This window comes from Dermacentor variabilis, chromosome 7 (assembly GCF_050947875.1).
Source record: "Dermacentor variabilis isolate Ectoservices chromosome 7, ASM5094787v1, whole genome shotgun sequence".
In the NCBI taxonomy this organism is placed as follows: Eukaryota; Metazoa; Arthropoda; class Arachnida; order Ixodida; family Ixodidae; genus Dermacentor; species Dermacentor variabilis.
Window position 1 is genome coordinate 108,755,679 of NC_134574.1, and position 25,300 is coordinate 108,780,978.

The 25,300-nt window shown below is 47.0% G+C and overlaps 1 protein-coding gene across 1 annotated transcript in view; it reads right to left on the reverse strand.

Moving 5' to 3' along the window:
- LOC142587757 (protein-cysteine N-palmitoyltransferase Rasp-like) overlaps positions 1-21,884 on the reverse strand; it is a 46,377-nt gene extending 24,493 nt beyond the window's left edge. Inside the window, exons 1-5 of the mRNA XM_075698985.1 lie at positions 21,630-21,884; positions 16,575-16,666; positions 10,675-10,742; positions 8,683-8,793; positions 6,070-6,264 (exon numbers count right to left, since the gene is read on the reverse strand). Coding sequence (XP_075555100.1) covers positions 6,070-6,264; positions 8,683-8,793; positions 10,675-10,742; positions 16,575-16,666; positions 21,630-21,709 — 546 coding nt within the window. The 5' untranslated portion in view covers positions 21,710-21,884. The remainder of the gene's footprint in view (positions 1-6,069; positions 6,265-8,682; positions 8,794-10,674; positions 10,743-16,574; positions 16,667-21,629) is intronic.
- Between the last annotated feature and the right edge of the window lie 3,416 nt (positions 21,885-25,300).

Sequence of the window (25,300 nt, forward strand, 5' to 3'; positions counted from 1 at the left end):
GGTCGGCCCGGTATTGCACTATCTTGGGGATCGACCATCGTATGGGGAGTGCTTAAAGCCTGCTTCACCACCACCGCGGGTCGGCACGGTATTGTACTACCTCGGCGATCGGCCCTCGTATGGGGAGTGCTTAACGCCTGCTTCACCTCCACCGCGGGTCGGCCCGGTATTGCACTATCTCGGGGATCGGCCCTCGTATGGAGAGTGCTTAACGCCTGCTTCACCTCCATCTCGGGTCGGCCCGGTATTGCACTGTCTTGGGGATCGGCCCTCGTATGGGGAGTGCTTAACGCCTGCTTCATCTCCACCGCGGGTCGGCCCGGTATTGCACTATCTTGGGGATCGACCATCGTATGGGGAGTGCTTAAAGCCTGCTTCACCACCACCGCGGGTCGGCACGGTATTGTACTACCTCGGCGATCGGCCCTCGTATGGGGAGTGCTTAACGCCTGCTTCACCTCCACCGCGGGTCGGCCCGGTATTGCACTATCTCGGGGATCGGCCCTCGTATGGAGAGTGCTTAACGCCTGCTTCACCTCCATCTCGGGTCGGCCCGGTATTGCACTGTCTTGGGGATCGGCCCTCGTATGGGGAGTGCTTAACGCCTGCTTCATCTCCACCGCGGGTCGGCCCGGTATTGCACTATCTTGGGGATCGACCATCGTATGGGGAGTGCTTAAAGCCTGCTTCACCACCACCGCGGGTCGGCACGGTATTGTACTACCTCGGCGATCGGCCCTCGTATGGGGAGTGCTTAACGCCTGCTTCACCTCCACCGCGGGTCGGCCCGGTATTGCACTATCTCGGGGATCGGCCCTCGTATGGAGAGTGCTTAACGCCTGCTTCACCTCCATCTCGGGTCGGCCCGGTATTGCACTGTCTTGGGGATCGGCCCTCGTATGGGGAGTGCTTAACGCCTGCTTCATCTCCACCGCGGGTCGGCCCGGTATTGCACTATCTTGGGGATCGACCATCGTATGGGGAGTGCTTAAAGCCTGCTTCACCACCACCGCGGGTCGGCACGGTATTGTACTACCTCGGCGATCGGCCCTCGTATGGGGAGTGCTTAACGCCTGCTTCACCTCCACCGCGGGTCGGCCCGGTATTGCACTATCTCGGGGATCGGCCCTCGTATGGAGAGTGCTTAACGCCTGCTTCACCTCCATCTCGGGTCGGCCCGGTATTGCACTGTCTTGGGGATCGGCCCTCGTATGGGGAGTGCTTAACGCCTGCTTCATCTCCACCGCGGGTCGGCCCGGTATTGCACTATCTTGGGGATCGACCATCGTATGGGGAGTGCTTAAAGCCTGCTTCACCACCACCGCGGGTCGGCACGGTATTGTACTACCTCGGCGATCGGCCCTCGTATGGGGAGTGCTTAACGCCTGCTTCACCTCCACCGCGGGTCGGCCCGGTATTGCACTATCTCGGGGATCGGCCCTCGTATGGAGAGTGCTTAACGCCTGCTTCACCTCCATCTCGGGTCGGCCCGGTATTGCACTGTCTTGGGGATCGGTTCTCGTATGGGGAGTGCTTAACGCCTGCTTCATCTCCACCGCGGGTCGGCCCGGTATTGCACTATCTTGGGGATCGACCATCGTATGGGGAGTGCTTAAAGCCTGCTTCACCACCACCGCGGGTCGGCACGGTATTGTACTACCTCGGCGATCGGCCCTCGTATGGGGAGTGCTTAACGCCTGCTTCACCTCCACCGCGGGTCGGCCCGGTATTGCACTATCTTGGGGATCGGCCCTCGTATGGAGAGTGCTTAACGCCTGCTTCACCTCCACCTCGGGTCGGCCCGGTATTGCACTGTCTTGGGGATCGGCCCTCGTATGGGGAGTGCTTAACGCCTGCTTCACCTCCACCGCGGGTCGGCCCGGTATTCCACCATCTTCGCGATCGGCCCTTGTATGGGGAGTGCTTAACGCGTGCTTCACCTCCACCGCTGGTCGGCGCGGTATTGCACTGTCTTGGGGATCGGCCCTCGTATGGGGAGTGCTTAACGCCTGCTTCACCTCCACCGCGGGTCGGCCCGGTATTCCACCATCTTCGCGATCGGCCCTTGTATGGGGAGCGCTTAAAGCCTGCTTCACCACCACCGCGGGTCGGCACGGTATTCCACTATCTTCGCGATCGGCCCTTGTATGGGGAGTGCTTAACGCGTGCTTCACCTCCACCGCTGGTCGGCGTGGTATTGCACTATCTTAAGTATCGGTCCTCGTATGGGGAGTGCTTAAAGCCTGCTTCACCTCCACCGCGGGTCGGCCCGGTATTGCGCTATCTTGGGGATCGACCCTCGTATGGGGAGCGCTTAAAGCCTGCTCAACCTCCACCGCTGGTCGGCGCGGTATTGCACTATCTCGGGGATCGGCCCTCGTATGGGGAGTGCTTAACGCCTGCTTCACCTCCACCGCGGGTCGGCCCGGTATTCCACTAACTTCGCGATCGGCCCTTGTCTGGGGAGTGCTTAACGCGTGCTTCACCTCCACCGCGGGTCGGCCCGGTAGTCCACTATCTTCGCGATCGGCCCTTGTATGGGGAGTGCTTAACGCGTGCTTCACCTCCACCGCTGGTCGGCGTGGTATTGCACTATCTTAAGTATCGGTCCTCGTATGGGGAGTGCTTAAAGCCTGCTTCACCTCCACCGCGGGTCGGCCCGGTATTGCGCTATCTTGGGGATCGACCCTCGTATGGGGAGCGCTTAAAGCCTGCTTCACCACCACCGCGGGTCGGCACGGTATTGTACTATCTCGGGGATCGGCCCTTGTATGGGGAGTGCTTAACGCCTGCTTCACCTCCACCTCGGGTCGGCCCGGTATTCCACTAACTTTGCGATCGGCCCTTGTATGGGGAGTGCTTAACGCGTGCTTCACCTCCACCGCTGGTCGGCGCGGTATTGCACTATCTTGGGTATCGGTCCTCGTATGGGGAGTGCTTAACGCCTTCTTCACCTCCACCTCGGGTCGGCCCGGTATTGCTCTATCTTCGGTATCGGCCCTCGTATGGGGAGTGCTTAACACCTGCTTCACCTCCACCGTGGGTCGGCCCGGTATTGCACATCTTCGGGATCGGCCCACGTATGGGACGTTTTGTTTCTACACACGGACGCGATCCTGTGGAAACTAGCTCTTAACAGCCTCGCTGTAAAAACGAAGCCGACGACGACAATGTTCGCCGCGGTTTCATTCGCCATTAGACCACGCGTGCGCATGACCTAACCAAATCAACGATGCCCCTCCTGTGTTACTCCGAGCATGCGTCATGCCCCGATTGGACCACGTACATGACGAACACTTGGCGAAATGCTTCGTGGTGAGCCACGCGTCTTAGACTGCAGCTACTGTGAAACACTACTGTTAAACACCTTGCCTACTGTGAAACACTACTGTGAAACACCTTGCCTACTGTGACTACTGTGAAACTGACTAATGTGAAACACCTTGCCGCCATCGTTGCGGATTGCGGGCGTGCTATCTCATCCTTAAGCTGTTCAGCGGAGCCCTGATCATGGCCGCATATCTGCCGAACACTGCAGCTGGAGCGCAAGCTGTCTCCTAGGCAGGTCGATTGCGAAGTGCTCGTCCCCGGTCCGTCAGGCACCATCTTTTTTTCCTCACCGTCCGAACTTGGCGACATGTTCTGCGGTGTGACGTCATCACTCCTAATTTTGGAAATCTTTCGTCGCCTCCTGTTCACCGTAGCGTGAGCTTGTTTTGAGCAGTTTTGTTTCTCGGAAACACGTCCACCCTGATTCATCTAGCCTAGTTTGGGCGCCATGTCCTGTGCTTTAACGTTCTGTGCGGTTGTAGTTTGGTTTTTGTAGTTTTCATAAATGCGGTTTGATTTTCATGGTGAGTTCGACTGCTTTTGTCGGGTCCTTTCCTGATCGCACGGCACGACAAGTATGCGTGACAGCAGTCCCGTAATTTCTATACGGGTGCGGAAATCTACGTAACCGGACGGCTCAGAAAAACACCGAATGCATGATTAATGGCGAAGTCCTTTTTTTCTTTCCTAACGTGCTTCGCATTTCCTGCACAGGAATGACACATAAGGTCCACGATGGCTTGTCCTACTTCATAACACAGCATGCGGTTAGGGCTAGGTCGAGGAGCTTTAAAAGCCATATCAAAACAAGGCACACAAGTACACTGTGCACTATACTAAACAATCATTGATTATGATTGATCGATTGATTATTAGCGCGGTAACATTTACCAGGGTGGACAATATCAAATTTTATACGGTAAATAATACTTACGGTAAATAAATCAGCTGAGCACTGAGTTTGTATATAATGAATACTTTTCTTCAGGCTTAAATTCACATCATTCGTAGTGGACAGTAGAGGCACAAACCATAGCTAACTGCTACGCCAGGTGGTATGGTACATCATGTGTAAGTAAGGAGACTGCATGCAAGTGTGTATAACTTGACGCCTTCATGGTGCCGAACATTTGTATATTGGCCCTTTACAGTTTATTAACATTACTTTGATGTACAGTACAGTCCACTGTTAAAGGGAACGCTCCAATGTGCGGCTCTCATTCTGTTGGTGCTACAGCAGCATGGACGTGCTGAAGCTATGTCAATGCACTGCAGCAGTGTGTAGAAAGATGCCTGCCCGCACTGCACATACGTAACAAGAGATAGCCAAAGCATCCAAGCCCGCGAGGCGTTCACCTTTGTGTAAGGAGAAAAAGGGGCGGTTACATGATATTAGAAAAAATTCGCGCATCTTAATGTCAACGTGGATAGAGTGTGGCACAGGTGGTCTTTCAATATGAGCGATAAGTATGCTGGGTGACAATATTTAACTTCTATGCAATTCTTAAAAATAGCATGTTGCACATAACATAATTGTTGTACTTGAGCTGAATTATTCAGAACAGCGGACATCACTTACACGAGAAATCATAACACATCTTCAATTATTCATCAACATCCACTAATTATCATTGGAATTAATTATTTTACAATACAGATTCCAATTTACGAATTGTAGCCCGTGAGTTTGCAGGGCACATTCACTTGGAATAAATGTCCACAATGACGCTAGTTTGCAGATATGCTCCACTAAAGCTTTGTTCTTCCTCTTACTTTTTTTTAAACGAAACGTTCTTTGATGCATCGAAGGAGAAAAGCATTCCGAACACCCATGTATATAGTTCCACACTTTGCTAAACAATATCTAAAAGCTGGTGTCATCCTGGAAATTCATTTCAAGTGCTTACGTCTTCCATGTACACTGGCTACAATTCGGAAATTGCAATATTTCCTCTGAGGTAAGTAATTAAGAAGTCAATTAGTGAATTTTTTGTAATTAGGTGAGTGCGTTTTCTATTTTTCTTGCTAGTGATGTCCGCTTCTTCGACTAATCAAGCTGAATGGCAAGAATTATTTTGTCCACCACAGGCGAGTTCTTAAATGTTCCAAAAAACTTAAGAATTATCACCTTGTAAGCTGAACTACAGGCTCATTTGAGCTGAAACTTCGCATAGGTGTCACAATTCCCAATGGATTTAATTTGTTTCACATCTCTCGGCCTAATTATTTGAGCCCCCCCCCCCTCCTCACAGCTAACCGTTTCGTGCACAATAAATATGAAGTGCGCTTCGTGCTTGGTAACGATATTCAGAAGAAGTTCAGTCTCGCTGCAACGCAACCGGGAAGGCATCTTCCACCAACACGGAGAACGCCGTAGCGGCACACCGTAGTGGGGACTGATGTCACGTTTCCGTTGCAGAGTAATCTACATTTCTTGATTGGCGCCATTTTAGGCGACGGACATTTTTGTGGCACTGTGATCGGAAGGGAAAAGTAAAGCGCAAAAAACAATGCTGTATTAGACCAATCACGCGGTGCAATCGCACGTTCGTGCGAAATTTCAGCTCAATTGAGGCAGCGGTATAGCCGGAAGAGTTATGCATGCCTATCGCTAATATTTTAGGGACACTCGGTAGAACCGACTCGCGTGCTAATTTCGCTGCGCGATACAAGAAAAAAAGAAACGCCGCAGAAATGAGTGACTTGTTAGCCCTAGAACAGGATAGTTTGTTGGCTCACTTCGACTGGATCGACAGGAAGCACAAACTTCTGCATGTGAATCACACCGGCGACCACGTAGCAAAGGGCAGGAAAGCGCAATGTGGCCGCGGCGTAGAATGCCGCGTGCTGTCCAAGGAACAGGATGGTCACTTCCCAGCCAAAGGCAAAGGTCACGAACAGGGAGGAGTAGGTAGCATAGAAGACGGGAACGAGCTGCGAGAAAGTTGGAGGGCGATCTAGTGAAAAAGGGGAACAGGCAGTAGCGTCACTTAAAATGTTTTATGCGTATGCAACATAAGCGGAGAGCAAGATGGAATTGACACGTAACGAAGTAGTAGATGAAGAAGGGTACTGTTAAAGCTAAAAACAATGTAGAGTTAACGCCTTAAAATGCCTTTGGAAGTGTCAGAAATTGCTGATAATTACTAGAGCGATGTTTTGTCTTCTCTATAAACTATATTAACGCATTCTGTAGGGCAACAGTCGTTCCTGCTCTAAAAAACGTGGACTGTCACTCACTGAGCTTCAGTTTCATTTTTAGGGCAATTTTTTTTACAAGCTATGATACTATTTGCTGCATAAATTGTATTTGTTGTGATGCACAATTGTGTGTGTTTGGCTTTTCATTTCCGAGCACCACGCACATGCAGCGGTTGCAATGTTGGCCTGAAAATGTAGCGCCTTGTGGGCAATGAAAATGGAAGAATAAAACGGACACAATTACCGCTGTGCGTACGCATAAAGAACACGTGTCTTCAAATTCATGTAGTTACACGTTTGTTTCTCGTTGTACACAACACGCCACGTCTTCTTCTCGAATGGGTAACCAACAAATAGGAACATTACTGCAGCATGGCGCTTTATTTTTGGACCTAGCAGAGCTGCTGTGCGGAATAAGGCAGGGAATTGTCGTGATCACTATTATCTTGTGCTTGCCACCCAGTCTTTATAGGCAAGTAACGCTGTGCAAGTAACCGAGTACTTAGATTTAGGTGCACATTCAGGAATTCCAGGTGGTCAAAATTTCCGGAGTCCTCCACTACGGCCTGCCTCATAATCAGAAAGTGGTTTTGGCACGTAAAACCACGTAATTTTAAGCTATGCATGAGCTGTGCCACGCGTAGCTTAAATTCTGCATTCTTCAGTGAGCCTCTTGCCAACTGGGGTCACCGTGTGCATGCCACTGAGTGTACGGTAGGCGAAGGAACAATTCCCAGCGCACATCACTAGTCCCCAAATGTTAATTTTCAAAGTGTCCGGCGAAATGCATTGGCGTTCCAGTTCCTTCTATTTAAAAGAAACCGTTGTTTTATTCATTCAAGCATTAAAGTAACTTGAACACCAATGTATTTCGTCGGACACTTTGAAAAGTAATTGTCGTAGGCAATCTTTAAAAAGTTCGGTGCAGCTGAAGAAAAAAAGACACCCTTTATAGGTGGGGAGGAACCTGTATTATAAGTTAAGGGTTGTTCAGATGTATTTGTTTTGTTGTCACCCCTTAGATAGAACGTGTGTTAGTGGTGCTGTGATGTCACTGAGGCCTTGGATTGTTGTATCTAAGATAGAACACACGTTCATGTGTAAGGCTCCCTGATGTCACTGAATAGTTGCTCTCTTTAGCTGTATGATACGGTCACGTAAATTCCTTGTGGTTCTTTTCACTGTATTGTCTGTGTCTCGGCAAGTACGCTACTGCTTACTTGAATATACAACAGTATCTAGCTCACAAATAAACCAAGCAAGAATCCAAACGTTGAAATTGCAGCGTTCCTGCCGACACAATCTTGTTTAACGCTGAATGTTTAACTCATTGAAAAGGTGTTTTAAGGCATCCAACCATATAAAACACGATTGGTATTCGGAGTTATTGTCTTTAATGTCTCAAAGCATATAGCGAAAGAATGCTTTCGAAACGCTTCATTTAGGTGCCACTCAAGCACTCAAAAGTGTAGGCAAGCGAGGCATCGCCCGATGCCGATGTGATGTAACCCACACTGTGTGGCGTAACCCACACTGCGTGATGTAACCCACATGTGGCGTCGGAGGCCTCGTGACAAGCCACAAGAATTGCTAGTGCAAATGTTATCGTTGGGCACTTCATGACGTTACAGTTGATTGTGCTTTTGTGAAGCTGTCAAATTATTTGCGAAAAATACTGTGTCTCCTTGTCGCTGACGGCGACAGCGTCCTTAAGCCTGTTTCATGTGCTGGGATGTGACAGGGTAGCACGAGCAGACCTCGTGCTGCCCCTCGGAAAGGATTGTTTCGCATGTCCCGACTTCGAGTCTTCATCGAGGCAGCGACCATAGCCCTCCAATTTACGAGCACCCTCTCCCGCTGGTACGGTAGCAGTGCGTCACTTGGTGTACTCGTGTTGCTATAGTGCAGCCTAAGCGCCTGAATGACAGTTTGCAATTGGCTGCACTTTAAACGGGTTTTATACTGAGCCCCTTGAATCGGCGGTTTTGCTACTCACCCACTAGATTTAGCTGTATGCTATAGCGGGAGGTTGTGTTAGCCTCCAGGTGGCTTTGTTGGCTTTACGAATACCCGAAATTCGACAGAGAAAATTTCGAGAATTTCGGTAGGTGCGCTTAGCAGTAATGCGTTGGTGAAGAAGACAGTGCTTACCGACGGCGCGATGTAGGCTGTTGCTCGGCCTAGCACGGGATGCAAAAGGTACCATTTCCACATCGTGGTCACAACGTACTTTGTGGTCCGCCATCCCCAATTCGTCATGTCCTGCGTGGTCGAAGAAAGCAGTGTTGTTGCCGAGTAGGGATTTTGGTTAATGTTAAAACGGGCCATGCCACGGTGAAGGCGTAAGCACATACCGCGCGTTCATTATGGTGTGCTGCCAAACGGATGCTTTCGCTTTGTTGACATGTTAATAATTAATAAAAAGTGAGCAACTGAACACATTGTGAGAGACTTATGACATTGTGAGGGATTTGCTTTACAGGAATCAAAATAAAACACCCTGTTTTATTCTGGCTGGGTAGCCCATGGAACTGCGCCTGGTAATAGCTGATTTTGTTTGATATGTGTGATGTTTTCTTGGACTTGTATAACCCTCAGCTAACTTTTCTCGAGATAGCTTCTCGTCTAAAACAACCACACAGAAACACCTTACGATAAATATGTCATCACCGCTAGAACTGCAGTGGCAAAAGGCAAGGCATTTTAAGGTCTTTTGCATGATTGGAAACATGTATCGCTTCGCGTATTTCCTATGGCATGTTGGCAATCTACAGATTAAAGCAACCTTATCTCTCCGAAACTTGCCCTTAATGTAACTTTCAGCTCGGAAAGCTGGCAACATCATTAGAGCCGTTAACATGATATGCTGTGATATGCCGTAGATAGTAAATGTGTTTTCAGGAACTACGTAAAGCTCAGAACAGCTTTAGCCTTACTAAATCGACGATATTTCTTTGGAAAAATGGATCATTAACTTACAGGTAAATTTGATCGGTGACGACAAAGTTTATACGACGTGGTTACCCCGACGAGTCCATAAGACGCTGAGCAACTAGCACAATCGTATTGAATTAACTTTATCGACAGAGTGCAGTGGTAGTGGAATCAAGATTTGTCACGAGGGCATGAACTCGCGCTGTTCTCTTGCGCAAAGTCTGCAACACTAGTTCACGCGACTGATACTGAACATACATGCTGCAGCACTAACGGCGTCCAGTCAGGTACCATCATCTTTAGCAAGTGAGCTTGTGAAGAATGGTGAAGGCTAATGCTCTAAATTATTAGCAGCACGATCATGGTAGGATATGTCATGCCGGTTTATTCAACGGTGCTTTGTTTTTCTTGATTCCGTGTGTGTTCACTGCATTTTGCCAGTTTCCCTCTGCATGTGAGAGCCCCCAGCATATGCCTGGATTGAAAGGCCTCGCACAAGCTTATCGGTCTTGCATCCAGAAAAAAAATGTTAATTGCAGTTGTTACAATAACGTATAAGGATCGACTCATCTTTAATTCGTTATTTGCATAGTTATTCTTTGGCCGGGAGGAATTACGTAAGGCCAGCATTGGCGAAAAGGAGAAATGTAGGACGCACTAAGAAAACGAAATGAGGAATAGTCGTGAGGCGTCTCCTGGTCCCACTACTTCATGCACGCCGCTTGAAGGCGTGAAACCTATATTCGGCGTTTCTGCGACTATCTGCCGAAAGCACGAGTTCTGCATTAGTTGATGCGTTCACGCAAATGCTTGCTCCAGTGCATCAGAAAAATAGAAAGGAAACAGAAAAATCACAGAGCACAGAGGAAATAAGATGGCTGTGTAGGCGTTCTTTTCCTGTGGTTTTCCCGCATTTTCCCTTACGTGCTGGAACATGTCTTTTTACCTTTCTGCCTTAAAGTTTATACGAATTCTCGTGCGAGGGTCACGCGGAGAACACTCATCGTTTCATGCGTCTGCGAATTTGTGAAGGGATTGCTTTACTGCAGTCTCCGTCTCGCGGGCCAAAGTTGGGATGCAAAAGGTGCCAGTTCCACGTGTTGGTTAGGACGTAGTTTGCGGTCCGCCATTCCCAATTCATCCATAGCAAATAGTTGTCAAACGCGAAAAAGTTGTCATAACGCTTATTGCATAGAACTAATAACGTACTTGTTTTTGCCGAAGACCGTATGGGCTGTCTCTGAAGGAATGCCGCATTTGCTCCAGGAGAAATGTGTCTAAAAAACAAAAAAAAATATTCATGTCACCGCAGGGCTACGAAGAATTGAGATATACTTTAATAATCTGAATAATTATTTAGAAGGCTCTCAGGAAGGTCACGCAAGTCGTTTTTACTTTTTGGTTTACCTTATGAAATTGGTTTTCTTCGCTTACAAGTCTGGCAAAATAATACAACAATCTTAAACTAGACCTAATAACGTTTACAGTACCGAAAAATCATTCGGATATAAGCACTAGATAGTTAATCTAATTTAAAATGGAACTCAATTTCCTTGCTTTTTTGAGCAGTGTGAAGTGATAAAGAAACATAGGAGTTTGAAAATAGCCAATAGCACCATAATAAGGGTTCACTTAGGGAGAGTCACGTGACCACGCGATAATTTAGGGGTCCTGTGTCCTCTGCGAACGAAGACCACATGACCCGCGGCAGTCCTAGGCTCCGCCACCTTCACGCGCTAGAGGCTCCGCTACCGCGCAACTGGCGCGGAGGCGCGTGCTCATTGGTGCAATGTTTGGACACCAGGTGCCGCTCGCCATCCTCCACAGCATAGGAAGCTTACATGCGAGCACTGTTACAGAGCTAGCAGGTAGGCTCCTCCCTATCCGCAGCTACTCCTGGGGAGGTATTGTGTATGAGTCCACCTAGTGGACTGTCCACTTCAGCCGCTGCTGATTGGATGCAGCTGTACGAGCGAGGAGGAGGTGAGCGGCCTCAGCCAATCAGGGGTGGCCGAAATGGACAGTCCACTAGGAGGGCTCTTACAGAATACGTCCCCTGCTCTTAAGAGCACTGCAAACCGGCATCGACAATGTGAACATTGCTTCTACGTCATGCGCCAGAACAGCCAGGGATAGGTAGCGTTGCCCTTATGTAACGGAAGAGGAGAAGCAAGAACGTTTAGCTCACAAGCGCGCAAATAAAGAGCCACTGTATAATGCTTCGCACCACGATAGCTCGGAGTTTCGGCCGTATATATTTTTTCTTTGTACAGGGCGTTTTAGAGTTCATGCTTATATTTCAGCAAAATGAATAGTAGAGCGAATAAGACCTGCAGTACCGTGATTGGTTAATATTGTGTAACAGAACTTAGCAGTAGCAAAACATACGGGCTAACCGAATTTTAGGTGTTACCAGTGATGTCTCAGAGTACACGAAAGAAAGCATGAATCGTATGAAAAAAGAAATGGCCAATCAAATGTCCGCGCTAAAAAAAGCCGGAGTAGACGTGAAGGACCATTCAAATGACTTAAGTGATTATATGTTAAATTTAACCGTCTATTCAGTCTCTTGGTCTCGTTTTTCTGGTTCATTAGTCACTCATTCCGTATCTTATTCGTATCATATTTAACACACAGGATCACGCTGACCTTGTCTTCTTTAGCGTAGACACTTGGTTGGTCCATTTCGTTTTTTGCCCTGGAAGCGGCTATAAGATAAAAATATCCCCGATATGCCAAACCTGTTTGAAGTTCACAAAGACGACGACGTCTTCTAAAGCGCGCTAACTCGAAGCGCGCGATGGCATGTGGGTACATCCAGAATACCCTGCGCGATCGCGTAAGTTAACGTATATTCGACAGATGGCACTAGAAGTAATCAACTTTTTTCCAGGTCAATGATGTCGAGTTTTTTCATTCGCTCCTTTGTTTTCTACGCGCACGTACGTCAACGCTTTTTGTTTTATTTAACCAAGTGGTCTGGTGGGCCAATCCCGCAGATAGTGCATTGATGATGATGCGGTGAAATTTTGACTACCTTAGAGACAATTATACCTGTACCATGAAAAGTTTACCAACTCTGTGACGAATTCTAGGTTTTGAAATCTGGTTCTAGGTTTAAAATCTGGAACTCCAAAAATACATTTTTGAAGTTCATACGACACTAAAACGTCACTAAATTGGCCCATTTGTTAGGAGGTCACAAGATTGATTTATCAGCTATTAGGATTACCTACAGCTCCAAGAATGAATATTTGTAGGGAGGTGTACATTGCTTGCAAAATTGAAAGAAAGCGACAAGCAGACATTGCAATATATACGAAATCACCAATACTCTAAGCGATGAAAATTAACAATAACACACATGCACACAAAGTGCGACTGCTCTTCCAAGCTACATGTTTCTCACCCACAAGAAATCTCAACTGAGGCACGGTGCAAAAATCTCGTTATCAACTCGCAAAACGTTGCAAACTTTAGAAACGCGGTATAGTGAGCACAGTTTTCTACTCGTATACGCAAACCTTTTTTACCTTAACCGCTTCTACGGACGCTAATCTTTTGCCTTAACTCCAACTGAAAGGTGGTATAGATATCAGGTAAAAGGTTTAACGTGTAGAGAACTGGGTTCTCTATGCCAGGCGCTTTTAAAGCTTCCAACATTTTGCGACTCGATAACGGGATTTTCTCCCCTTGTCGCAGTTAAGATTTCTTGTGTGTGAAAAAACGTGTGTTGGAAAGATCGCCGCAGTTCGGCAGTGTGGAAGGATTGTTATGCTTAATATAAAAACTTAGGTGAAAATGAAATATATATATATATATGCGGGTGCCGTTTTGAGACTCTCTTCATCTGAAGATACACAGCTGGCTGGTCTACTGCACCGGCGTCATAGCGCTTTCCAGCTAAACTTGCGCATCGTCATGCACACGGGGAGCATTTCAGATTGAATATATATTTAGAGATCACTTCCGAACATAGGTTCCCCCGACTGCTCTTCAAAAACTCGCTGTATGTGCTCTTGTGTGCTTGCTACCTCAACGCGTGGGTACGCAGTAGGAATACGAACGCAGAAAGCCTGAAAACTCAAGAAAAACTCATTTCGTCGCTAAAAAGAGGCACGAAAGACACAACATGAGCCACTCTTTCTTGCTTCAACAAAAAGAGTGAGTTCAGAATTCAGTGTGAGCGTGATTTTGATTTTATAATAGGAACGAGACACATCATTGAGATGACCATACATGGGTCATTAGAAAGTTTAATTTTCTCATTTCGAATAGAATATTTGAACATGTTTTTGCATTACTAGATATACCAGTCCTGAATGTGTGTTCTATAAAATTTTTATGAAAATTTCTCTAAAATGTAAGAATTCTTTTTTTTGCAATTTTTGAATTTTTGGGATTTTATAACGAAATATATACGTGGAGCAGCTGCATACTTTTGTTTTTTTTTAGTTTGCGAAAACCCTTTTGGAAATTTTCGAGAAAAATTATCAGCTTCATCGCCTTAGCTAAAGTGGCCCAGAAGAACCCTTTATTTCGGGGCCTGTCAGAGTGAAAGTAAAGTATGGAAAATTTTCAAGCAGATACTGTGGGTTTCATAAGTTCAACTTGCCGTGGGTACTAGCGGTACACATTTACCGAAAAAAAATCTTGGTGGAGTAGAATGCTTTAATTTTAGAGGGATGATAATCGAATTTGTAAAATATGCAAGTAATTAAAACGCATTTTCCTATCTTTAATGCAATACGATTCTTTTTCCAGGAATCCGTGCTAATTTTTGCGAAACAGGGTTTGATTCCTTTCAACATAGACATTTCCCGACCTCAAATATATTTCGCTGGAGCCTAAAATAGTCGGGACCCGCCTGACAGTTTCCTGATTTGAACACATCCTGTAGCGAAATTCCGGTGATGACTCAACATATTCTACCGCAATACCAGTTATTAATCTAGCAAGAACCGTAGGGAATGTCCAACTTCTTAAGTGCTGGGGTTTAAAGAGGATGGAAACATTAAGTGGTCAGCGGTCGCAGATGAGCAAGATACATTATTAGTAAAAAAAGAAAAAAAAACGCGAGGAAGAGATCGATAGAGCCAGGGCTGTTCCATGCTTTTTTAACTGTACAATACAGATACCGAGATATAGAAGAAGAGAAAAAGAGATTAAGCAGATATAGGCAAAACGACGGTCTGTAATGGATGTTCATGGCACCTGACTAGATAAGGCTATGTGCGGGACTATTTGTCGTCGCCCGGTTTATAAGGGAATACCAACATAAATCGTCATGCAATTCTTTTCCCCCTTTCGAATACGGGCCTTTGTGGTGGTCGTCCTGGTGATGGTGTTGCTAGGGGCGACGTTAACCAGGCAGACCAGGCCGGCCAATCGCTCCGCCCGCGCGTCTCCTTCCATGCCAAATTTGTCACCACGTGTCAGCCAGTTCCTCCTCTCGCGAGAAATCTGAGAAGAATGTGCGACACTTCCTTGCCGGCTATGCTGTTCTACAATTTCGCGAGTAAAGCCTCGTTTACCCACGCGGCCGAGATGACTCCCCCTTTAAGAACGAGCGGTACTAGATGCAAGAATAGACTAAATGCTCGACGTCGCCAACTTCATCGCATTCAGTGCACAAAGCGTACCGTTAGCGTATGACACAAGCATGTTAATCGCCTTTGAAATAACAAAGTACAGCGCACTAGATGTCGCCTATTCGTTTTAGACACTGCCTCCTCGCTCCCCCCCCCCCCCCCCCGAAAAAGAAAGTTATATCCCGTATAAATTCGCATATCTCGCAGGAAAATAAAGCTTGTCCATTTGCGCGAAGGTTGCAAATGCAGTAAAGCAGGAGACGCTTCAGGGCGCTTTCGCCTATCTCTATGATATAATCATATCGTCGAAAAAAGTGATAGTGGCAAAGAACGCATTTGCAAGCCATCAGAGGCGACAAGGGGGCTGAAGCGCTTTCAAAACCTGCCATCGCAGCCAACTGACGACCGCCAATGCGCCGTGAGCCATTCGCGCCAGCGTCTTTTCCGCATCCCCCAAGCATCGCTGACATTGTCATCCCCCATCGTCATCATAATAATAGCAACATTTAAATGAAACCTTGTTTACCTTAAGAAATAAATTGGCCAGGCTCTGTCAGGGACGCTGCCGCAGCGGACCGCGTCAAATGCTTTGCGCGTTCTGGAGAGGGTGTAGGAGCATAGGGTACAGAAGCGACGTAACCAAATACACAACTTACGTTCGTTTACAGCATTGGACACCCTACAAGCCTAACTTACGTTACGGCTAGAGAGGGTCTTGCGGTTTAAGCTTGCAACCGCGCTCGCTACCTGCTCGAAGGGCACCCGTTCGTTTTGCAAAGGTGTGTGGGCCACAGGGTGCAGAACTCGTCAGCCTGGTGCTGGCGGCCGAGTCTGTTCTACGCCACTTGAGCCCCAGGTTCTCAGAGATGGTTGCGGTTCTTGCGCTTGCACTGCCGACGGAGACGGAGACCTACCGCCGCGTTTAAAAAAAGGGTCTGTGTGTCACTGCTGCCGGAGTGTACAGTCACGCCACTTCTGGACAGCTAGTCTCGAACGAAGTGGGCGCGATAGCCGAGCCCGGGTAAAATTTCTGCAACAGATTGCACACTCGTAGATGTTATAACCAGTCGTGAGCACGGGCCTCAGTTACACGGATTATACCTACTTCGGCAGAGTGAGCTCTCTCAAATACGGCCGCTCCCGCTGTAATCGTCAAGCGTACTGCCAATCTACGCCTCACTTGACCCTGTGCGCCACAGTTTCGTTAGGCTCCGATTGCGTCGTGAGTGGCGCGACAATGCCGCTGTCTATGCACGTGGCACATACTCATGATCGAGCAATGGCCTCCTTCTTCTAGGCAACGATACTAAAGTTAAATCGCACGGTTAGTACGGTTGCGAAGACAATAGGCGATAGCGATCTCAGATCTTTTCGTCGCGTGTGGTTTTTGTCAAGTGACCCCCAACGACAGTCCTAATGAGAGACGGTTTCATGCCAAAAATCACGGAGCGACGTTCACGTGCGGCTCGGGAAAAGCTCGAGAACATGTATGAACAAACACGCAAGTGGCCCACTTACTCTCTTCGTTGGTCGCGTACCGCCACAGGATATAAACGGCGACTGTGAAGGAAATCGCCCAGTGGTAGACCTTTTCTGGAGTCCATGTCCACCTTGAAAGTTGAAAATTGCCTTGATGCTTATAGTTATGTCGTTTCGTTGCAACCTTAACTGTAGTAAAAATGCACACGCGCACACGTAAAACACGCAGGACAATTACGCAAGCATACGCAGGAACACACACACACACACACACACACACACACACACACACACACACACACACACACACACACACACACACACACACACACACACACACACACACACACACACACACACACACGCATATATATATATATATATATATATATATATATATATATCTATATATATATATATATATATATATATATATATATATATATATATATATATATATATATATATATATATATATATAAAGAGAAATTCTGCAGGCTACCTTTAAACGTAAGGAAATTGAGCGATGCTACAAGGTACACAGAACAAGTAGTCGATTTCAACAGTTTCGACTGGTGGACTGATCTTCATCACGGTTTACAAGAAAATGGCAGTTCGGCAGTGATAGTGAAGACAGCAGACTGGGCGCCCTGTCGTTCTCAGGTTCATGAAATCGAAAGGGACACTTGTTACAGTGATTGACTTTTTCTCAGCGCTTTGGATGATTTACAGCTTGCTTATTCGCAAAGATGCAGGGCAATAGGAAGGGGGGGGGGGGGAGTCCTATATATGTAGGGAAGCAGGTCAGTGAGAAAAAAGGAAACAGGACGAGTGAGACATAAGACGGAGAACGGAAGGGGGCGGAGAGTAGCGGCAGCTGTAGGGTCCCATTGACGCGAAGACGAGGAGGCAGAAAACGATCGCTGCGCAGCACCAGTGCGCGTGCCGCCGTTGTAGCGAGAGGGAGGGCACGCTGATTAGGGCGGCGGGGGGCAGACTTTTTCATGAACGCAAACACAAACCCAGACACTCTGAAATACTCACAAGCTATTGTAAAGTATAAGTGCAATTTATCGACATGTCATGGAGGAGGCAACTTTATGCTTCGCTAAGTAGCAACGGAAATATTTATTTCCGCCTGTTTCCATGATGTGATTTTCATCGAACTTCCGGTGCGATGAGTTTCTATGCGCTTGCTGATACGCTACGCAGTAAACTAAGTGCATTTTCACGTTTGCTTCGTATGCTATAGATCTATAGTACTTACTACACACCTTTACGACTTGTCAAATCTACGAGGTGCTCGATCGCCAGGAGATGAAACGGCCTTTTGCAGTCGTCACAATTTTGTTAATTGATGAAGAGCATAATACAATCGCATGTACGGAGCAGTTTAATAATAATAGCAACCTTGGCAAGGGCACGTGGCAAGGCAGCAAAGTACCCCATGTTTGAAGCTTGCGGTGAACACGTGACCGCGTAGTTGCATTCGTTTCCTGTCGCGCGTAAATTTTCTGATATGTCTTGAGAGTTAATCTTGCCGAACCTGCTCATTAAATTTGACATGCCAGATGTGCAGGCTATCGTAATGAATTTTCTACGATAGCACATTAACTACGTGGCTTGAATAAACAGCGTCGTCGCTTTGTTTGCGAATATTTCATGCAGGTTAACTTGTATCTCTTCTCTGATGGAGAATCTTTTGTATTTCTTGCGCAGAAACCAATAAACTTTGAATATGTAGCGGACTTTCTATCCATACTACAGTTGTATTAAGCCTTGCTTTGAACCGTAATTGACTATAAATTTGCATAACATTATTTGCCTGATATATAGTGTCACAGTGACAACGTAACCTCCCGCAACGTCATGTGAAACTCATGCAACAATACGAAAAGCAGGCAAGCAGCCTCTTCTTATGTAGGTGACCCAGTAGAAAAACATCACATCAAAACTGTGCAGTTAAGTCAACCAGTTGCATCCTTTAGGTACAAACGGTTTTAGCACGTCCACAGCTAATATCCTTTCTAATAAGCTTGTGATCACATTTTATAGCGTCTAAACCCATATAAAGGTATCCTCTGTCATTATCACCTTTATAAGTAGAGAAGTACCATCCTACTTGCAGAATACTTCACCTTGGGATCCTAAAAGAAATATCTGCATTTCAAGTATACACAAGATGCAGCCTATTCAATATGGGATCGCAAACAGCTTGTTTTTCAATGACACTCATTTATTGCATTTTGACCTACATGCAGGCAAGAAAACAACAACAAATATGTCGACAACGAAATTGTACTTCAATTTATTCACCAGCCTGTTGGCTATAGCATGCCGCTGCTAACACAAGGTGAGGGGTCGGATTGCTAGCCGTGACAATCGCAGTTCGGTCGAAGAGATAGGAAATAAAAATAGAAGCTCTTGCTTTTAGGTTTTGTTCATCATAATTCATTGAATCTCTAAACTTCCTATGGATTTTGCGTAAGGGAGACATACATACCCAAAATCTAACAAGCAGTACTAACACCAACCGAAAGCAAAGGGCACAGTTGCAAAACAAGCACCTTTTCGATACTTCGAATGTGAAAAACATTCATTTCGTCAGTATGCATTGTTCAACAGCGCTGCACAAATCAGCAGGATCAGGCATAGTGTGTACCCTATCAGGTGTATGGTTATACAGATTTATAAATGTCAAAAGATACGAATGCTCATACTACATCATGCACACGCTAGATAGAAGACCTCTTTAGAGAGTTGTGCGTTCTGGCAGATTTTAGTGGGCCATAAGCACCAAAAACTTTATTAGAGGGCATTGTGCAATAGCGCTTGTGAAAGAATGAAGAGGGTACCTATCAGCAAAACTTTGTAGAGACAGCCTCCGTTGCAGCAGACACTACGTTGCCTGATGTAAAAGGAAATAATAAAATCGTGCCCGTCGTGGAGGCTTAGGGGTTATGGCGTTGCGCTGCCAAGCATGAAGTCACGGGATGTAATTCCAGCCACCGCGGCCTCACTGCAGCCAACTTTACATCAAGCATCTGTAGGCGGACTTCCTTCTCCTCGGACATTTCCAGGACGGCGTGGCAGAATAGGAGGCTCATTTCTTCTGTAAAAATTACGGTGGTCTAATTAGGCAGCTGGACTCGGGTTTCTAGTAGTGCTTGGGCTCGTTATCGGCGTACGACGCTTGTGAATGTCTGCAGGAAACCGCTTCGGAACAGGTCCCAAGTCGTTAAGGTGGCTTGTCGGTTCTCGAACCACGTCCTGGCGGCATCTTCCAATGCGAAAAAAAAAAACATATCGAAGTTTGTCGTCGCTGTTCCAGCTGTTAAATGTAAAGACCCTCTCATGCGTCTCAAGCCAGGTTTCCGGGTCTTTCGAATGTTGAACCACGGAACGTCGGAGGCTCCCTGGGCTGCTGCAGCACGATGGGAAACGCTGGGGTTGCCATTGAGGTTGACTGGGCAACGATCTTCCTGGTCGTCTCAGGCAAAAGTCCGTGCTCCCGGGGCAGTCCTTGCAGCCTACGGCTACCTCGGTGGTTCTTGGCGACGTTGGTGTTGTCTTCCGTGTTCGGGCTTGGGTCACAACTTTGTGGGGTCGTCCGGTACATGAACGCAAAGCACCTCTACCAGATGTCACGTGGTAGCGACGGTTGAGGACACAGCAAGGAAACTGTGAATGGCGAAACTAACTTTATTGGGTGAACCTGTGCACAGAAAAACAGGCTACACTCAATACTCAACGAAAACGGCGAACACAGTCGGCGATCGTCGAAAATCTGAGCAGCGAGTCAAGCGCGTCGGCTTTATAGATCAGTCCTCGAATGTTCCAGAGTAATCGCTGGGACCCGCGTGCCTTCCACAAAGTTCTACGCCATTCGCGTCGCGCATACATGCAATCAGATTACACAAGGTTCGGCGACAACAGACAGACAGCATCGATAACATTCCAGAAATTTCCGATACATGTAGATGCGTCCTGCGCTGAGCGATAACATTTCTTAGACGGTAAAAGCGCTCACCCGTAAAAGATAAACGAGCTCACATGTCAATAACATATATATATATATATATATATATATATATATATATATATATATATATATATATATATTGTTTTATGTTGTTTCATAGTCAACTACCCGTAGTACCATCGAGAGATCAGGATCTCCACTAAGCATACTAACAATAGCACACATGTCCGCACAACCACTTAAAAGCACATGCACGCGTAGACATGACAGGCACTATGAGCAAAGCCATACCGACAAGCATAGGCACACACGCACGGAAAACAAGGCACACCTGACTAGTGTCTCTGTATTGATGTAAAAGAATGAAAAGGCTTATTGAGCGACAAAGCCAGCGTCTGTAGCAGCGAAACAGCATCTGAATTCCAATTGGCTGCGACACAACGTTCCCCGCAAGCTCTCGCCAGCGTTCTAACTTCGCCTTGATAATTGCTATAAAGAAATGAATGTATAAGAAGCAAAATACACTCGAAATGAAAAGCGCTGGTGGTAGTATGTTGCGAGCCTACGTCCCCACGCTAAGAACAAGGATGTCTTACCCACTGGTAAACCAACGCCTCCTAGATAGCACGCCGGGATAGATGAATGGAAACAGCTATATTTTACATCCCGCAAAGATTAACCACCCGTGCTCAGGTCTCCCATGAGGGGACTTCGAGGCCTTCGCTCGTAGCCCCCTCTCGGGCCTGCTGGACTGTCCACTCTTGCGCCGAAGTGAGCAGGCCTGTGCATTCTGCTTTCTGACATCATGCTACTTGGAGCGAAATTTGCGTTGCAAGTCCGGTGGGACGAAGGCGTTGCCGTCAAAAATCACCGCGGCTTACTCGGAAGCGTCCCCTTTAGATTCTGTAGCAGTCGGGCAAAGTAGCATGACGTCAGGATCGAAGGTCACCGGCCTTGTGCTATCTAGGAGGCGGTGGATAAGTGTCTCAACGCGCTCGCTTTGCTGCGAGGAGTCTATAACCCGAAGGAACGCTCAGCGGAGTTCAATTGGACATTAATGCTGTCGGATTAACAACTTATAAAAAAGTGATTACGTTTCCTCGTTTTCTTACCTGTGCACTTCTGCTTCTTGCTTGCTAGACGCACCCTTCTGGTCATCAATCTTCCCATAGGGCGGAACCGGCGTGCCCATTTTGAAGTTGCGACACTACAGCGGCTCTGTTATTTTCGGTTTGCTTTCCGCGGCTGCACTCTTTTTTTCCAAGGCGCGCGTAAAAACACAACCGAGCCGACGTGTCAAATGCGAGGCATTCCGTTCGCTCGAACACGGCAGCGCATTGGGTGTTTTACATACAAGCGGAACTCTAAGGAGAGCGAATAAAACAGAAAAGGTCACGACTTGTGAAATGCTAGAAACACTTGAAGCTCTGCGACCGCGATCGGCCCACGACGTATGATATTTGAGACGGAGAAATATGAAATGAATTAAGAAATGGAGAGGTTCTATGTGGCAAAACCCACGATTTGATTGTGAGGCACGCCGTAGTGTGGGGAGAGACTCCGGATTAATTTCGACCACCAGAGGATCTTTAACGGGCTCCCGAAGAACGGGACACGGGCGCTTTATTTTTTATTTTCCATTTCGCCCCCATCGAACTGCGGCAGCTGCGTCCGGGATTCGATCCCGCGACATCGTGCTTAGCAGCGCAGCACCATAGCCGCTAAGCGACCGCGACAGGTGGAGAAATTATCGAGCGTGCCACCGCGTACAATGTGTTCAGCAACGTGTCACGAAACCTATGATAGGTACGTATGCACAAGGGTAATATTTACTTGAAATCCTAAGACTGCATTTACAGAACTTTCAAGTAAGTCGCCATCATCCTAAAAACTGTTAGTGTTGTGTAGAAAAAGATCGGTTATGGAATTTTTCTTTTTTTTACTCGTAACTGCGATCAGTAAAATTTGTCTTGTTAGGGAGCATTGAAGCAGCTAAAAAAAGCTAAGGGCTTGCAGCGCCTTTCGCACGACTTTCATATATCCATGACGTGGTTTTGCCTGCCAACACCATGATTTGATACGACTGATGTAGAAGGAGACAACGAAGAAAACATGCCGTGACGTCGTCGCGCGCGCACTTGCTCAGAGGAATTGCCATTGTCACGCGCTGAGCTTTCATCGCTCATGCGGCTGTCACCAGAAAGGGCATCTAGAATAACGTTTAAAATGACGTCGATCGAACTCTGCCAACGCCGTCTGGCCCTGAGGCTGGCGAGTGAAGACAAATGCAGAGCGGCTTTTCGTTTCTCGACACGAGCAATCTAGGGATTCTTGCTGAATCTAGGGACTCATCTATTGTTATGTTCAACGACAGCATCTTGTTAGAGACAAGGCCTTTCTTAGTGAGTTGACCCCGGTTTCTCGTATCCTAGTACGTTTTTATGGTCTCTTTGGAGATCCATTCCTGCAGATATTGCAGCCTCAAGAACGCGCCCATGTGTGCCTAAAAGACCGCCGGTCGCCGCTGCGTACCCGATTTATGTACATCACAATGAATAAAGGTTTCTGACAGCAGGATTCAAACAGAGGACCCCTAGCACATCCCTCCGGTGCTTTAACCATTAGGCCACTGGCGCATCCCTCAGTAGGCGGAGTAGAACGTCCGGAAGAAGTTGCCGCGTGCATGCCAACTCGTTTTATTGCACTATGGTATTTGAGCACACCGCGCGATTTTGCGCCGTCGTTAATAACTACACATAGAAATACTGATTTCTTGACTTTCCATAAATTTTAGGAAAACATTACTCACATTACCTGTAAGCTATTCCTTTTCGTCTGAAGTAGAGCGCCAGGTGGCGAAATCTGCTTAGGCGCGCACGTGTTCAAATCGCATAGACTGGTGCACAAAAGGCGCTCCGTTGTAAGACCTCAGGTTATACAGCTTTGCTTGCTGGAGCGTATTGTAACACAGCCTGTAGGCAGACGGCGCAGACCCTACCGGCTTGCGCCATCGCTTTCCTGCACGTAGTAGCCATTGCTATGGTTGCTAGAATAGTACCTGCCAGTGCGGGGTTGCCGCAGCTAACCACCGCGTCCCTTCACATCGCGACAACGCCGATAGAAGCCCACATCACACACAAAAAAAATCTACCTCCGACCTTTCACCAAAAGAATGTCGATTTACAGCGAAGCTGTTGCCAACGTTGCACAGGCACCACCACCACAAGCGACGTACGTCACGCGCAGAGAAAGCAATCCAACAAGAGGGGACACTCGGTGAAAAGTGGCAGGAAATGCGCCATGCTAGTACTAATGTCGACAGTTTGCTGCTGCGAGCATCGAACAAGAAAAAGGGGAAGTTAACTGACGTATTGTGCTATTTTCTTTTTGTTCTTTCCCGGCAAAATGAAAAAAAATATCCGCGTATAAATTAAGTTATACTTTGCGACGTACTTTTCTCGCGTTACCTAGCGACAGACTAATGACGCGCCAGATGCAAGCGTCATGTGTCAGACACGCCACCTTGTCAGCTGCCCGTGCGCCTGTCTTTCTTTTCTTTCTTTATATTTAGCCTGCTTTGTTGGGCTTGCGGCGTATTCTTTCGTTTCTCCTGCGCTTCGACACGCCACCACTGCACCATTGGACTGCGGCAAGGTCATAAATTTCCTTTGACAGTATATGCGACGCATTACGAGCAATTAGGCTTGCGGCATGGAACCTAGGCTTGTGACGCAGCGAAAAATAGCTCAGTCGTGCTGGCGCAGTTGATTTTAGTTAATAACTCGTACTGGGAGATGATTGCGATGCTTTCTGTGGTTAAAGAAGGCACACTAATGCACTGTGACCCAAATGACTGTATGAAGAAAGCTTCCGATAACTCTTCCGAAAAAGAGCCGTGACACTACCGCCCGAGAGTTATCGGAAGCTTCCTTCGTACAGGCATTTGTGTCACAGTGCATTAGTGTGCCTTCTTTAACCTTGTACCGTGCTGAATATGGTCTCTTGGATTCTGTCGCATGAGTGCGCTCTTCTGATCGGATGTCGGTGGTTCCTGCACATGGTGCTCACTGCGCATGTTCCTCTAGATTCTGCTTTCTATAAACGAGTGACGCAATAAAATGATGTCAGTTGACAGTAGCACCTGGTCCTGGTTGTCTTTCTTGTGTCAAACAAAGTAATTATGGAAACTTAGGCAAGCCTGCACAGTTTAGTACTCATAATTATTCGGGGATGGAAGACAACAACCTGTGACATTATTTATTTATTTATTTATTATGAACAGCTTCACAGTTTTTATTCTAATTACATTATGTGTAGTTTTTCAAGTGTTCCCACTGGTGTTGTATTGGATGCATAATTTTGACCAACCAGTGTTTTGTCCCGCGAGATGTAATCGCGCTTCAATGGCACGACTGTAATTGACGTCGCTGCTCATTGTTTTGGAACGGCATTTCAGCCTCCCCTTCATGACCACGTGAATTGACCTTGGAAACAATTTGACGCCACTTGGCATACTAGGTGTCAGCCAAAGGGTCTGTGCTGATCTTCAATGAACCTATTTGATTCCAGCTTTGGCCACTGGGTTTGTTCCAGTTGGTGTTCTCCGCTCCTTAATAAATATCTTTGACGTCAACTTAGGTAACTGGGTAATTGCCACTGGGAATGCCTTGAGGAACCCTTGTGCCGAACCCAGGCCCCAAGGGTTCCTCAGTACAACTCGACGCTTTAGCAATGCTGCACCAAAAATGCACTGGGTTCATCATTATCATCAGTCTATCATTAT